General features: G+C 31.1%; 1 protein-coding gene across 1 annotated transcript; it reads left to right on the forward strand.

Moving 5' to 3' along the window:
- The first annotated feature begins 7,339 nt into the window (after positions 1-7,339).
- Positions 7,340-8,623, forward strand: LOC112100385 (lignin-forming anionic peroxidase-like). Its single transcript, XM_024189809.1, has 3 exons — positions 7,340-7,762; positions 7,922-8,084; positions 8,235-8,623. Exons 1-3 carry the CDS (start codon positions 7,361-7,363, stop codon positions 8,621-8,623), a joined length of 954 nt encoding a protein of 317 aa, XP_024045577.1. The 5' UTR covers positions 7,340-7,360.
- Positions 8,624-16,834: the final 8,211 nt, after the last annotated feature.

Here is a 16,834-nt window from a genome sequence, read left to right on the forward strand (position 1 = left end):
TTACCATTGGATATCTAAAAATAAGGCATAATCATGATTAATTATCCTTTTACGCTAAATACCTAAAATAATTAACAGATTGAGAAAATATCATACTCTCCAAAAAAGGTCACTATTTTTTGTTTTAATGATTTAATGCATGCAAACTAATGAGGCTCGAACCTAGCAAAAGAAGATTGCTCTTGTTGGGAAAATATGCTCTTTAAAAGCATATGTGTTTATTTAATTGTAATAAACAATTTTTCTGATTAATAAAATAAATGAGGTATTTTATTCAAATATCTTAATTGCATTAAAATTTGTATTAAAGTCCATTTAATCATATTATATGTATTTATGTGATCACCATGTGGATTCACAGAAGACATAAATACAAGTTATCTTATGATTAAATAAATTTAGTTCGCAGTTGATAAATAAAGTTGGGCACTTTATTTAGGTATAGACTATAATAAATTCATTGAATGATTTGTCTTAATCATGTATGAATTTATTGATGTAGTACGACTACATTGAACAGGATCACATGTGAGATTTAATTAACTTTGTAATAACTGTCAGACTTATTAAATCTCATAGGCATTGATTTTACTGTAATCTTAATCTTGAGTTAATTATGATTTCATAATTGTAATTGTTATTCCATTTGAGTTACCAATGGGCACGACACATCCTTGTGGTCAAGATTACCCGGTATCTTGGTGGGAGCAATTATGAGTATTGGAGTTATGGATTAACAATATAGAATTTGTACAACACATCTCTTGATAGGTTTTCGGCACTTGATCATAGAATTCTCTGGCCAGAGTGTGTCAACATATTTAGTATGTTGAAAATGATCATTAGAGAAAACCAGTAAGGATCAAGGAATAAGATGTTATTAAATTGATTGGATAGTTGAGATATCAATTTAATTAAGATGTGGTACAAAGGATTGTGCAGTAAAGAAATCAATGTGGCTTGGGACGAATTATTATTCGAGCATACAATTATGGAAGTCAGTTCCAATCTTTTAGTGGAGTAGATTTGGAATTAAATAATTGGACTAGTTTAATTACAGGCCTAATTATTGTAGCCACTATTGTATGTTCCCAAATGATCCCCGGGTTAGCTCATTTAATTGACTGCACCACTACTGGACTAATAAGTAAGATAACTAGCTATTTGGGTCAAAAGCTTAAATATATCATTTAGTGGGAGGCTCCATTTAATTAGCTTTTGTATAAGGGGCCTTATGTTATTTTACAAGGTGGGTCCCCTATTGAAAAAGAAAATAACGTGAGTTTTATTTAGGGCATTATTTGGAGCCTAGGGTTTTCACTAAATAGAGATATATAAGGCTTATTTTCTCTAAAGAAAAAAAGAGAAGCCACTTTATACAGGATCAGAGAAAAAGATTTTTCTCTCCATTGTTGAGAGAAAAATTTTCTCGTGCTAGTTGCTTTGGTAGTGATAAAGGCGCCCACACGTCAAGTGCAGATCGAACCTGAGTCATAACCTGGAAGATCATTGGAGACAGTTCGTGATCTAACAAGCGTGGTGGTGACGGATCGTGATCTAACAAGAGTGGTGGTGGCGGATCGTGATCTAGGAGCCTAAATCACTTCAGCAGAAAAAAAGCTAACTCAGATTTTCAAGGTACGATTTCTGAATTACGTATTCCTATATATTATATGAGAGCGGTCCTTAAAAGGTTTTATAAAAATTTTAAAAACCTGATTTTTCCCCAACAGCTCTTTACCACTGAAACTAGACCTTAGTCTTAAAAATGACATGAAGAGGTGCCTACCACCTCAATTCTTCAAAGAGGTCAATTAAAAATATTAATAACTTTTGGAAATTTCTTTATGTTTTATGGGAAGACTTTTTTGCAACTCAAACTCGAATTATACTCAAAAGTGAAGTGGAGTAGTACTCTGAGACTTGAAACATAACAAGTACGAAAGTTCAAAATTGAATTGAATTGCCGCGGTTTCTTATATTAAATGCTATCAACTTGTGCCTCCAAAACAACAATTAAAATGATTGAACTAATTTACTACTTTCATATACATTAATATGGATGAATAAATAAATAAATAAATAAATAAATATATATATATATATATATATATATATATATATATATATATATATATATATATATATATTTGGATTATAATGTATGTAAAAGCATAATCTACATACACATAGTGTGTGGTAACATGTTATTTTTCGAGAAAAGGACAGTTACAACACCAAGTTTTGAAACAATGGTCGCACAAACCACAAGTTTTCAATAAGATCTCCTTTTGACCAATATCGTTTGGCCCTATTAACCCAAAAAACTGACTCCGATATTTTTAATACATAGAAATATAATTTAAAATATATAATAATATATACATTGTAAAATAATTTGTATATTTGCAAAAAAATAACTTCTATTTGCCGTACTCTATTAGACAAATATATGATATTAAAAAAAAATTTTATAATTGGAAACATAATTTTAAAATAAATGTACAAAAAGTTACATTATTTTGAATATTATGTAAAATACTTTTAACATAATTAATACTTAAGAAATATTTTAGTAATTGTAAACTCTAGTTAACCCAAATATTTATTTGTAAAGTTTATAAAAAGTATAAATATATTATTAAAATAACTATAATAATTTAAAAATTTAAAATTATTTTAAATATTAAAAAATATTTTAATATTATTAGTCTACTAGACAGATTAAATTATTTATATTACATTTGTATTTACTAAAAAAGTTTGATGTGAATTCTATTTTGTTACAATATTCAAAGGACATTTGGACTAAAAAGGAATCTTGGTGACGTTTATGGAAAACTTAAGGGTATGATGACTATTTCCCTTAACTTTAGAGGTGCAACTCTTTTATTTTTTTATTTTTTTTAAAAGCTGAAAATTTGAGAAATTTATTAAATAAAGGTCAAACACGTACTCAGGGGGACTTATTAAGCAATACCCCTTAAGGTGAAATGTTATGGGTAGTAACTTTTATGGTCCTTGTCATGTGGAAAGGTGGTATGGCCTACTCGTTGATGGTAGTACTTCTGCCTGGTCTTTGTCATGTGGTAATTTAGGTCGGCTGGCCATTTTGCCTATTCATTTTTTTGTGGTAAAGTAGTGTGAGCTCGCTCAATAATACCATATGAAAGCTCATGGATCTAACTCATATTTAAAAGTTAGTTTAAAAGTTAAGAATTGTCCCAATCTTCTATATAACTATTCAAAGCCGATGTTGGATAACATTTTGAACACATATAGTAAAATCTTGATGCGTTAATAGGCTTGAGACCATGAAAAATCAATTAACTTAGTGAAGGTGAATATTATTTGATCAAAAAACTAATAAATAAGCATACTATGAAGATATTGCTTATTATGAAAAATATGATTATATTTATAACATTGATTTTATCTTAATTTTATATTTATTATGTTTTAGTTGAATAATAGTCATTTGTTTTACATTAGTAGTAATATATTATTGTAAATTTTCTATTTTTTCTATATTAAAAATGATAATAGAACCCGTCTGGTGCAAAGAAGAGCTCAAGGCTCCCATATTATTTTTAGTGTTATGTAGCTAGCTGACTATGTGATATTACAGATTTGGTTTGGTCCACGAAGGCGCGAGGCTATTCGCGGGTAATAACAACAAAGAACCTAGACCTGTAATTCCAAGTTGCCTTCGAAATACAGCTGATCTTCATTATTTGCTTGTTGATGTCCTAGTCTTCAGAGCAAATTAATTAATAAACTATTTGCGTAGAGACATGATTGCTTGATGTGCATGGGAATCATCTTTGAGACCGATAAAAAAGTATTTGTAGATGTGGGCAAAATTTTCCACACAGCTGTATTAAATTAAATAATGCCAAATACTAATTTAGTTTTTACATTTTGAATTAAAGTCAATTTAGTCCTTGTATTTTGAACACTTCTGTTGTTAAATATAAGGGTGGCAAAAATTCCCACGGGGACGGGTACCCTCGGGGATTTTTCCCATTCGGGGAGGATATGGAGATAATTTCATACCCAATTTCTTATTCGGGGAAGGGACGGGGAAATTTTTTTATCCAATTTCTTATTCGGGGAGGGGACGGGGATGAGGTGGAATCCCCATCCCCTACCCATTTCCCCATTTTAATTTTTAATTTTATTTTAATTTTTTAAAATTACTAGTAAATAAATTATAAAATTATAAATATTGGTAAAAATAAAAAATATCAAAATATTTATATTATTAAACTTTTAAGCCTAATTAACTAATTAAAGTCCTAAATTTTTATTTAAGACATTAAAAAGACCGAGTAGATTCTATTATCCCAACATTTTTTTAATTTTAATATTCTTTAAATATTTTAAACTTAAATCTATTTTTTATTTATTTTTAGATGTTATAATTGCCCACAGCGAATCACAATTTTAATATCTAATTTAATCTAATCTAATATTTGCTCTTGATTTGCTCCAATTTAACTATTGTGTTGTAAAGGAAATAGTCCACATTTATAAAGTGCCCACGCCACCATTGAAAAAGTTAATTTTGAATCTAAATTCGATTTTATTTGTAACAATTTTGTATTAGACTATTAATTTATTCATGATAGTTTGTAAAAGAAGTTTGTATCCCTTGCATGTTGCGTTACTTACTAATTTAATGTATGTGACTTTTGTAATAGATATTAATGTAAGATATATTTGAACTTTACTTTTATTTGAATTTTTTATTTTAATATGATTAACTCAAAATCGAAAACAAAAAAAATGTATTAGTTATTCGGGGATCGGGGACCCTCGGGGATCCCCTGTTATTATTCGGGGAGGGGATGGGGATTCTCTCAAGTAATTCTGATGGGGACGGGGACATACGCAAAATATCGGGGATGGGTACGGGGAGATCGGTCCCCTCCCCTCCCCTCCCCATTGCCATCCCTATTAAATATGTTACTCTTCTGCCCTTATTTTTTCTCAACTTTCGTAAAAATATTTTTGCAATAATCTTGGGGACGTTAAAAAAAAAGATTAATTTATCAAATTAATCGTAAAAGTAAATAAAAATTACTGTAAAATTTTTGGTTATCACTTTACCTTTAAGATTAATTTTATATTAATTTGGTAAATTTTGTAAACAATATTAATATAAATAATGAAAAGATTGTTTGAAGATATTATTATAATAATAAAGAAAAAATAAGAATAAGAATGTATATTTAATAGAAGGAATACTTTGAAATATTTTTCACAATATAAAGATTAAATGAACATTTAATCTATGATATGAGAACTTAATGGACATTTATCCTTGTAGAAGCAAAAGCTGATGGCATGTATTTGAGAAACCATGGCGATTCATTAGTTGATCCTTTCTGAGCCTATTACCTGCTTCACTTTTGATTATATTTGAGTTTGACTTAGGAAAAAAAAAATAAAAAGTATTCCCATAAAACAAGAAGAAAATTCCAAAAGTTGTTTGCATTGTACTTTAGAAAGTTCCGAGTCTCTTGACTTTTATTTTTTTCTTAGTTTATTTGTTTGGCTAAAGTAAAAGACTGCGTATTATTTGCGTGCATATGCCACGCCCAGATTGAATAAGATCATCATGTCAAACGTTAATTAAATTCTTTTTAAAGTATAATGATTGCATCTGATTTAGATGTAAGCTAAGCTAAGATAAAGTCAATTGCCAATTACTCTAAAGGATAAGTGGATAACTGGGGACTAAACAAGAATAGCAGCTTCGTGGCCTAGTCGTTTACACCCCATCGCTTCATCCTTGAACTCGAAGATAGGGAAAAATCCATGCTGAGATGACAAGTTTTGGTTGTTGCCTTGCTCTCAAATCTTCTAAACTTATTATGAAATATCACAAACATAATGAGGGAACAATCACACATATTCACGTAGAATTGACCTTAGACTAATAATTTAAGATTTAAATAATGTTTAATTCTTGATAAACTAACTTTTGAGTATTAGTTAGATCTATGCGCTTTTATATTATATTAGTTCGACTCATAAAGTGACCTACGCTATCTTAGCATGTAATAAAGACTAAGTAAAAGATGATGTATCCCATATCAGGTAAGAATGAATCTTGAGATAAGTACGTAAGTTTTGGGCAACTCTTAGGTCTTGAGTTGACTTCTAGATTAAGTTAGACTTATAAGCTTTTATATGGTATCTGAGTTATACTTATATCATTTGAATACCAATTAAGTAAAAGAATAATTTATCATTTTTATCATTTTAAATGGAAGTAGAAAATTATTTTATTATTTTATCATTTTTACCATTTTAACTGGAAGTAGAAAGTTATTTTATTATTAAATATGTGTATTTTATATAGAGCGAAATTTTTTATGTCGTATTACTTATACTTATATTTATATATATATATTTCCATTCCTTCGTATGTGCGCCAATATTGACACAAACATATGCACTAAATTTGAAATAAGATCGATGAATCCGACCATGCCCATGAGTTTTTTTTTTTTTTTAATTACAAAACGCTCACATTGAAATTTCACTAAAATTTAGTGATTTTAGGGGTTTCTGATCCATCCCCAAACATAAAATACCTAAGTGATTATAATCCAACATAAAAACTTCCATAAAGTTAAATAATAACTTCTGTAAAAAAAAAAAACATTAAATATCAACAGAAAACTTCATGACAAAATAAATTATTCACAGAGATTAAGCTGGAGACAAAAATGCTATAGTTGACCTCCAAATTGATGTTTACTTCCAATTTTAGTTATTAGGTGTTTGTTATTTTACGTCTTTTGGTTTGTTGATCTAATAATTCGCACTGGACTCCCAATCTTTCAGCATTAATTAAGCTGACTAAAGTATAGATAAAACTAACAGATTAAATAAATTGAGCGCAACATCTTGTAAATTATACGATACGCGTGTAATAAGGTCAACATTAATATTTTTATTTAAATTAGGCAATTACAACTAATTAGTTATTAGCTGTATCCCTGGCATTATTGATTTTCATAAGTTTCCAAGTTGAATACTTAACGAGAAAACATATGAACAGAATATTGTTAAGGCACAAATTTATTTCCCATGCAAAAATTAATACATCGGAGCCTAAGTTTGATTTGCTCTACACACAGCATGCAGCAATCATGTGTATATGCATGAAGCCGCCTTAATGGACAGAATCCAAAAAACAAATAATAAATTTCAGAGAGATGTAGCTAGCACTATATATATACCATGCAAAGTTTGAGCTTCTCCTTCATCTTTCAACACTCACTCCGATAATATCCCATTTCATTCGTCATAGTTACTTGTAATAAGCACTAAGCAGCCTAATAATATGGCTTCCCTTTCTCAAATAATATTTGTCTCCATATTGTTGTTGATCATCTCTACACAATGTGAAGCACAACTCTCACCAACATTCTATGATGCCACATGCCCTCGTGCCCTCAAAACAATCCGAACAGGCATTAGAAATGCTGTTTCAGGAGAGCGTAGGATGGCGGCGTCCCTCCTTCGCCTCCATTTTCACGATTGCTTCGTTCAAGGTTGTGACGCGTCCATTTTGTTGGACGATTCCTCCTCCATTGACAGCGAGAAAAATGCACTTCCAAATTTTAAATCAGTTAGAGGATTCGAAGTTATAGACAGCGTCAAGTCTCAACTGGAGAGTGTTTGCCCAGGAGTTGTTTCATGCGCTGATATCGTTGCTGTTGCAGCCCGTGATGCTTCTTTTGCTGTGAGTAAATCATCATTAATTTTCTATAAGAAAATTACTATAAGAGACATAGTGCTAATAGAAATAGTGATAAACCGATGCAGTTCGGTATTATTAATCTTAATATATAATTCATCGTTACTTTCGGTTAATTAATTAATTTGAAAATTTTAATTACAGGTTGGTGGACCATCATGGACAGTTAAGCTTGGTAGAAGAGACTCAACTACTGCAAGCAGAAGCTTAGCTGAAAATCTCCCTAGCTTTACAGATGGATTGGACAAACTTATTTCCACCTTCGCTACCAAGGGCTTTAGCGCAAGAGACTTGGTTGCCCTTTCAGGTACCTCTCTCTCTCAGTATATATATCTTCATCTCATTATGTGTATATAAAATAATATATCATAATATATATATATAAAATAACATTTCTTATTTAATTATTACTAAATAATCAAATTGATATTAATTAATTGCTTCGTTTGAAATTCAGGAGCTCATACAATCGGCCAAGCGCAATGTGCACTTTTCCGTGATAGGATTTATAGCAATCAAAGCGATATTGACGCCGGATTTGCAAGCACTCGAAGACGTGAGTGTCCGGCTAGTGGTGGTGACAGCAACCTATCACCACTTGATTTGGTGACACCCGATTCTTTTGATAACAATTACTTTAAGAATCTCGTTCAGAAGAAAGGACTTCTTGCATCAGACCAAGTTCTCTTTAGTGGCGGATCCACTGACTCAATTGTTGATGAATATAGCAAAAATCGTTCAAAATTTAAGTCTGATTTTGCAGCTGCTATGATCAAGATGGCAGATATCAGTCCTCTAACTGGCACTGCCGGACAAATTCGAAGAGTTTGCAATCTTGTCAACTGATAATCAGTTGCCCAAGAATTTCTTTCAATTATTCTTAATTGTTTTATATTTCAACGGAGGAATTATCTATTCCTTCCTTCATGAAATTCTAATTAGCCAATTGTTTATTGTACTCTTTATTCAGTTAATAAAATCATGATAAATTTATTGTTGTATGTTTGCAAATTCTCTTAACAAAAGTACGAACGTTTTTTATATGGTTGATTGTATTTTAAAGTATTACCAGCCGCAAGGGTGGAGCTCAAGTTCTGCAGGGGCCATATTATAACATAAAACTTTCAAAACTTATTATAGAGTTTAAAAGGTGAGTTCACTTGTTTCTAAATAAGGAGAGAGAAAGAAAATTTTTAATAAGAAATTAATAATTGTAAAGCTGTAATTTGCTATCAAAATTAATGTTAGGGAGCCATATAATTTAAACGATAATTTTCTTCAAAGTTTAAAAATTGTGAGAGAATGTGCAGGGGTCAAAATGAAGATTTTATGCTAAAAGCTCATGATATTATCATTTTTTATTTAGGAATTCACTGAATTTATACAAAAGCCTTTAGGTGCCTTGGCACATCAACTTTAAATAATTATTGGCCTAATAACATACGATTGGGATAATTCTTAACTCTTAAGCTAGTTTTGAGTATTAATTAGACCATTGAGCCTCTATATGGCATTTACAAGTAGGGTCACACTATCTTATGAAAATGACTAACCTACCTTACCATATGACAAGGGCTAGGTAAAAGGATTGGCCTTTACGAGTGGGTCTACACTATCTTTTCACATGACATGGATTAAACAAAGAGACCAATCTAAATGACATATATATGTTATCGTATGTGTAACTAACATACACTTCATCTTCAAGGATAAGGCTCACTGTAACCCCTAATTAGGTGTTTGGCCATTAATTAGTAAACTTCTTAATTTTTTCAATTTTGTTTTCCAATATATGTTACTACCATGACACACTCACATACATGTATAAGAGTATGCTTTTACTTACATTATACATTTTCATAATTCGAAAAGAGGGGGAAAAAACAGAAGACATTATATATTTATCAGTATAATTTTAAAATGCAAGTAGTCAATTGTTGTTCTCGAGGCACAGGTTGATAGCTTGCAATATAAAAAACCGCTGCAATTCATTATTTAACATCAATATAAAGATAGGATAATCTAAAAACAAAACTTATACATCGTTAATTACAACATACCAGAACTCATGATCCGACACATTAAGGATAGGATTTGGGACATTTAAAAATTCCAATGGAGATCCTAAAGGTCTCGAAATCTGGGTTTGTAGAAATGTATGATAAGTAGTTTTAATAAAAATTATATATATGACATATCAGTTATAAGCATATGACATGTCGGTTATATGAGTATAATGTCATTTGTGATAGAATGACTAGAAGAGAAAATAGTAGGAGAGGAATCTCTAATCCCAAATTACATTAGCTTTACCCAGTATCTAACGATGTCCAATGATTTCCAAGTTGAATAGTTCACAAGAGAACATATGAACAGAATATAAGGGCACGAATCTTTCCCTTGTGGATTAATGGATCCAAGCAAGTGTCTGATTAGCTTACAAAGTAATAAGCTTGAGGCAACCTTCACTTCTTAAGTTAGGTTCTTATTCTCAGGAGCTTTTTACATTCTATGGATTGAAAAAAAAAAGTTATTATAATAATCAGGAAGTTGCTACAATATAAATGGAAAATAAAAGATGCTTAGAACACTCTAGCTTAATAATATAAATGGAAAATAAAAGATACTTAGAACAAGCCACACTCTGGCATAAGTGGCCGATTACATTTACAGCTGCAGAATTTAAAAAATATGTTTTTTTATATGCATTACATGCTCGTAATTAAAAAAAGAAAAAAGAAGAAAAAGAATACTTTATATATTTATCATTAGGAGTAAATGTAATATGAAAGAAGTAAATTAATTAAATTATTAGGCACAAGTTGATAGGATATCATAGACACAAATTATTTAATGAGTAATGAGTAATGATATAGTCACAAACTCTTCTACAAACTTATTTGGTATAAACTGATGTGGCATGATAAGATTGTTTGAATTAAATATCACTTACCCCATGTGATTTGTTTTTATTATTTTATATTTTCATTCAACTAATGAACTAATGGCATGTCACACTACTAGAAAAACAGGCTACTATGACAGAATTTTGATAGATATTAGAAAATTAGTCATTTATCACAAAAATATGACACATATGTGATAGAATTTTCATATATCAATAAGGCATGATAGATTTGTGATAGTTTCTTTATCTGTCACTTACACATGATAGCATATTATATAGTTATGAAATGGTGAGTTTAAGATTGGCCAATCTGGGCATTAAACAACACCGTGTCTTGAAGCCTTTTAAAAAAAATTCTAAGTGTTGGACACTCCTTTGAACTTCACATAGAAAACCCTAATTTCTACATCCAAACCGAATCACACAAAAATACACCATCACACTTGCCGACAACAAATTGCTGTTGTTCGTCTTTGTCGTCATCTTCATCCCCACTCCACAGCTTGCTGGCTATTCCCATTTCCCTTTTATAGCTTGATCTTCTTCAAGTTCGAGCCACTGTTACTGACTTCTTTCGGGAGAGGTAAGTGATTAGTTCTTTTATTTTTTTGAAGAGACAACAATCACCATAAATTTATCAAAATTCCTAAAATTATGCCAAAAAAAGGAAAAAAAAATAAAGCCTCTCCATGGCCTTATAGGACTGACTTCGAGTTCGTGGACTAACGTGTCAATGACTCCGCTTTATGGCCTTCGTGGAACGATTCCGTGACACGCGAGTGGCAGCGTGCTATTTACGTGGAGTTGGATCGGAGAAGATTGTACTACGAGGAGTTGGTGACGTGAGAAAGACAGCGAGTTAGCTACTACATCTTCAAATTAGGGTAAAATTTTGGCAGAATTTGAGCTGAAATTTAGTGGGTTTTGAGTGGTAAGACGAGGTTTTGAGAGAGGAAAATGAGTGTTTGGCTGGCGAGAAAGTGAGAGAAATTTTTTCAGTGTGGAGTGATGGCTTCTCTGTTTTTACTTCTTCATTGTTCTTTATTGAGTAGATGGTGGCGATACAAACTTTTAACATTGTTTACTTAATTAATTGATAACAATCTTACATGACTGTTATGATTTATCAGATAAATCAGTTAGAGAAGAATGGAGATGTTGTTGCTCAGGCACGAGCAATTACAGCAGTTTAGACATTCTGCCCCGTCTTTCTTTCAATTTTGTTGGCACACTAATAATTTCCTTAGTGACAAGTTAACCAAATTTAGAGGTATATGTGATTTTGATTTGACTTACTCTTAATGAAATACAATTAAGGAATTTTTCTGTTGTTTCTAGGCCTTTTGGAGAGTTCGGATTGAAGCAAAGTTTGCCTTAGCTAATACAACATCTAAGGTATTGTTATTATTCTCACCTTTATTTATTAAATATATTGAGCACATGGTAGGTCCACCAAAATGTATGCAAAATCTATTCACCAGAGGTGTTTGTATAAAGTGAATTTTTGTGAGAGACTATTCTTCAACTGTGAAAACTACTTTGGTATTTCTCAAACCCATTACAATTGATTGGTGCTTGTGTTTTTCTATTAGAAAGATATCTTCTGTAAAATCTTTGTGAACTACATTTTTGGAAATGCAAATGCTTTGTGTGGTGGTGATTGTGCTTATTTGCTTGGTCTTCTAGCATTTCAGTGAAATGATTTATTTTGACTTGTGCTTATGACTAACTTCTTGATAGAGAAACTAGGCCATTTATGGATGCACTGATATGAATCCTATAATTTTTCTCTTAATTGACATGTTGAACTTTTTGGAAGATATTTTTTTTATTTGATTTATCACGTATTGTGCTTTATTAGTTGGAAATGTTTTGGTTTGTGGACCATGTTGCACTTACCAGTTTTCAATATTGATATATGATATATACGCACTATTTTACTGGAAATTGATTGAGTTGGTTTGCTCCATCTGTTGAAATTTTATAAAAGTCGAAGGTTTGATGAGAATATTGGACTCCCCAAGTGAGAATCTTTCTAAGTTTGAAATTGTTCTGATATCGTTGCTGCAGCACTTTGTTAACGTTTTTGTTTTCTGCTGATCATTCCAGGCCAAATGATATCCGTGATTTTTCAGAGTATTTGTTCTTGAGGTAATGCCTTGAGGTAAGGTATGTAATGAGTTTTGTGAAGTGGGATGTGATAATAATTTTTCCCTTGCTTCATGTGATGAAATCACACATAATTTTCCCTTGCTTTATGTGATGAAATCTTTGGGTGGTTTGTTTATTTAGTGTTTTTCTATTTCTTTTTATATGTTAATTTTCATAGTTCTAGAGCAAGTCTTTCTCTAGTCATTTTGAAATACTTCCACATGTTGCTTCTTAGCCAAGATTGTCTTGCCCTAATGAACAAGTTAAATGGATTTGCGTTGCTTGGAGTCTCAGTGTAATATATGTGTTTAGAACTTAGATTGATAAACAAATTTGAACAAATGCAGTGGAAGAAGAATAAAGAGAAGATTAAAAAAAAGAGTAGAAATAAAGAAAAGGATGGTGAAACTTTAGGAGAATAGGGGAAATCAAGAGAAGAGGATCGAATTTTGATGGATTTTATTTAATTATGTAACTGAGGTTTTGTGTTGTTAAATGTTGTGCGTTAATTAATTTGTAATCTTGGAAAAATACTTTATCATGAATTGGGTTAATTGTAAGTGGCCAATACACTAATATATATTCTTCTAGCACTCATCTAAATGTAATATGTGTTTCAGGTGATGTTGGTGGCTCTTGGAAATTTATTATCAGTGTTCTTTTTACGAATTAATTGTTTTTCTAATGATGGGGTAGTGATTGAATATTGTAGAGAATTTATGAGCTATTCTTACGGATTTGATTCACCATGTATTTTGATGATACTATTTGTTGGAAGTTTCAAGTAATTGAAATTTTTAGTATATGGTGATATTCGGTATTTGATAGTTTTTATGAATTTGAACGTAATTTTTAATTTTAGTTAATTCAAATTTTAAAATGTGGCTTTTGTTATTTCTATTTCAAAATTCTGGAATTTAAATAATATTAATTAGTATTATTATAATTTCAAAATTAAAAATAATAATTTTATTTTTTTAAACCTTAAATCTCATGACAGAGAATGTGAATCATTAATATATGAAAGATTTTGAAAAAGCCCACCAAATTCAATATAATTTAAATTACCTGCTAAAATTTCCAATTAATTCTCAAAAGCCTTGCAAAACGACGTCGTTTGGTTCGCGACATATGCGTGATAGATATACAATGTCATAGGAACATGTGATAGATAAAATGTTGTCATAGATATGTGAGAGGGGCTACAATGATAGATGGAAACTCTGTCATAAGAGGGGTCGGATGACAAATATTCTCTGTCATGGTAGCCCATTTTTCTAGTAGTGTCAGTTTGTACAAGATAAATTTATACAAAAGTTTGTGGCTGTATTATCACCCTTATTTAATTAGCCAAATCTATTTCTCATCACAATTAAGAAAATCTCCTCAGCTTCCAATGCTTCCCTTCTCGTCCTCGTATTCCTAATAATAACCTTTTATTCTCGTGTTGGTCGTGATGATAAGAAAACTCCGCAAAGATTATGTCGGTCCAAACCCTCAAGTCGACTACAGTGACAATGATTGTGGCTCAACATCTAACCAAAAATTCCCTGGATCTGATCAAGATGGCCATGAATTATATGCCAGGCCGTTAAGTATCCTAATCTTGCTTATTATTGCATCCATTTGTGTTAACTAAGACTATGGCTTAAAATTTTCTATTTGTTATTCAATGGGAAATTTACATAAATGGCCACAAAACTTTTGCGTTTTTCAACTTTAATCCCCCAAAGTTTTTTCAATCAACATTAGTCAAATCCCAAAATTGAGGACCAAACTACCCTCATCACTCTCACATTTCTCTTAAGCCCAATTCCTCCCCCTCTCACCAAAATCTCATCACCGGAATCCCGTACACATCGTTAGTGGCGTAGATCGACAGCGGAGGCAGTTTTCGGCGACTGAAATAAGCTATATCACGTTCAAAATCTTCGAAGGTTCCAAAATCAAAGACTAAAATTGAAAACCCTAGGTGAGTTATTAAAAACCTGACTGGTTGTGTTTTGTTGTTGTTGTTGTGCTGTGTTGGTTGCGTTGGTGATGGATTGAGTCTTTGGGCTGTTGTTGGTGTTTAATGGCGGTGGTGGGTGAGATGCACGTGGGAAAGGGAAGGCTGGCGCGCGAGATGCGTGCAGGCTGGCACGCAACTCGCGCGTGCAGGCTGGCTCGCGTATGCTGATGAACATAATTTATACAAATATTTTACCCTTAATTATATAATTGCTAGTTATTTTTATTTGTTTCTTTTAATTAATTGAGTTATTTTATTGATTAGGGGATTAATTGGAGATTATGGATGAAAAATGCATAAGGAATAATAATTGGACAATATTGAAGATCAAATTAATTTGTGGAAGCAATTCATGAAAGGGGGCTTAAAAAGGACACAAATTAGAGTTTATGGAAATAATTGCCGCTTGTGAAGAATAAAAGAAAAGAGGAAAAAGGATGCTTAAAGGAGAATAATTGGCTTGTGCATCTCACGTGAATAGTTGGAAAAGCATTGACCATTAATTTCAAGTGTGCTTCATGTGCATGGGCTTAAAGTTGGGTGTGCTTGGCTTGTTTGAAAATCCTTTTGACTTGAGGATTTTGTGGTGGCGTTACAATATAAAAAGAATTAGAGGACAACCGCAAGAGAGGAAAAAAAAAAGAGCAGCCGCAAGACAGAGAGTATTCGGCAGCTGCAGTAGTTCGGCTTCCATGGCTAATTTTATTTCTTGTGTTGCTCTCTATTCAAGTATGTCTAGTTAATTTTCTTATACTGAGGTTAATGATAAAACCCTATTTAATGAAATAATTCTCTTATTTATTTAATTCCTTATATATGTTCTTTGATGATTATGATTTTTACTTCACATGATTAATTGGATATTATTAAAATCTTTTCATTAATTCTGTCATGCATTATTGATTGTTAGGATTAATATTCGATTAAATCTATGCTTGGATCTGTAAAGTTTATGCATGATTATCTTTGATTCTATGTCTTTTATTAAATTGTTTACATAGAGTACTTAGGAAAACTTTGACTCTTTGTTATTCAATATGTTTACATGGGATACTTAGATATCATACTATTAAGCAGAAAAAGATCCTACACAAGATTAATTTTAATTGGGCTTAATTGTTATATTTATGATATGACATAGATTGATTTCGAGTTGTTACTCTAAAATTGGGGATTAATTAATATTTAGGGTTATTATCATTTTACTACTTCAAGAATTACTAAATATCAAATTACTATAACAATTATTATCTCCTATCATTTTACTACTATATTTTTATAAAAAATATCATTTTATTACTTTTTCGTTACAACTATTAGTTGACCGTTAGTTAACCAGTTAGTTGAATAACAAAATAACAATTTCACCCTTCATGATTAAAAAAAAATTTGAAGCTTATTTTCAAAATAAATTTGTAATATATTTATTAAAATGGATATAAAATATCAATATAATTTTTTTTGCTAGAATTATGATATATGAATTACAAAATTTATCTTATTATTTTTTTAATCATGAAGGGTAAAATTGGTATTTTGTTAGTCAACTAACAATAATTGTTGTAGTCATTTGATATTTGTCAATTCTTTAAGTAGTAAAATGATAATAACCCTAATATTTAAATAATTACTAATTGAATAGTGGTGGATTCCGAAACCTTGGTAATTTTTGTCTTATTGATTTCTCATTTGCTTTAATTGTTTTCTTAGTTTAATAAGTTTAATTTCTTTTAAAAATTCAAATTGCTCAACTAGGTTTTAGATTTAAATTAGACTTTTTAATTTATAACAATCCATGTGGGATCGACCTCGTTACCACTATTCTATCTCTAGATTCGTGCGCTTGTGAGTATATTAAAATTTTCACAACATACGCTGCACGCGCGGATGGGCCTGTTACGTGTATCTCGCGTGCCGCAGGCCCATCTGTGCGCGCAGGATGCAGCTGTTGCGTGCATCTCGCGTGCGACAGGTCCATCTCGCACGC

Source organism: Citrus clementina, unplaced genomic scaffold, assembly GCF_000493195.1.
Source record: "Citrus clementina cultivar Clemenules unplaced genomic scaffold, Citrus_clementina_v1.0 scaffold_9, whole genome shotgun sequence".
In the NCBI taxonomy this organism is placed as follows: Eukaryota; Viridiplantae; Streptophyta; class Magnoliopsida; order Sapindales; family Rutaceae; genus Citrus; species Citrus x clementina.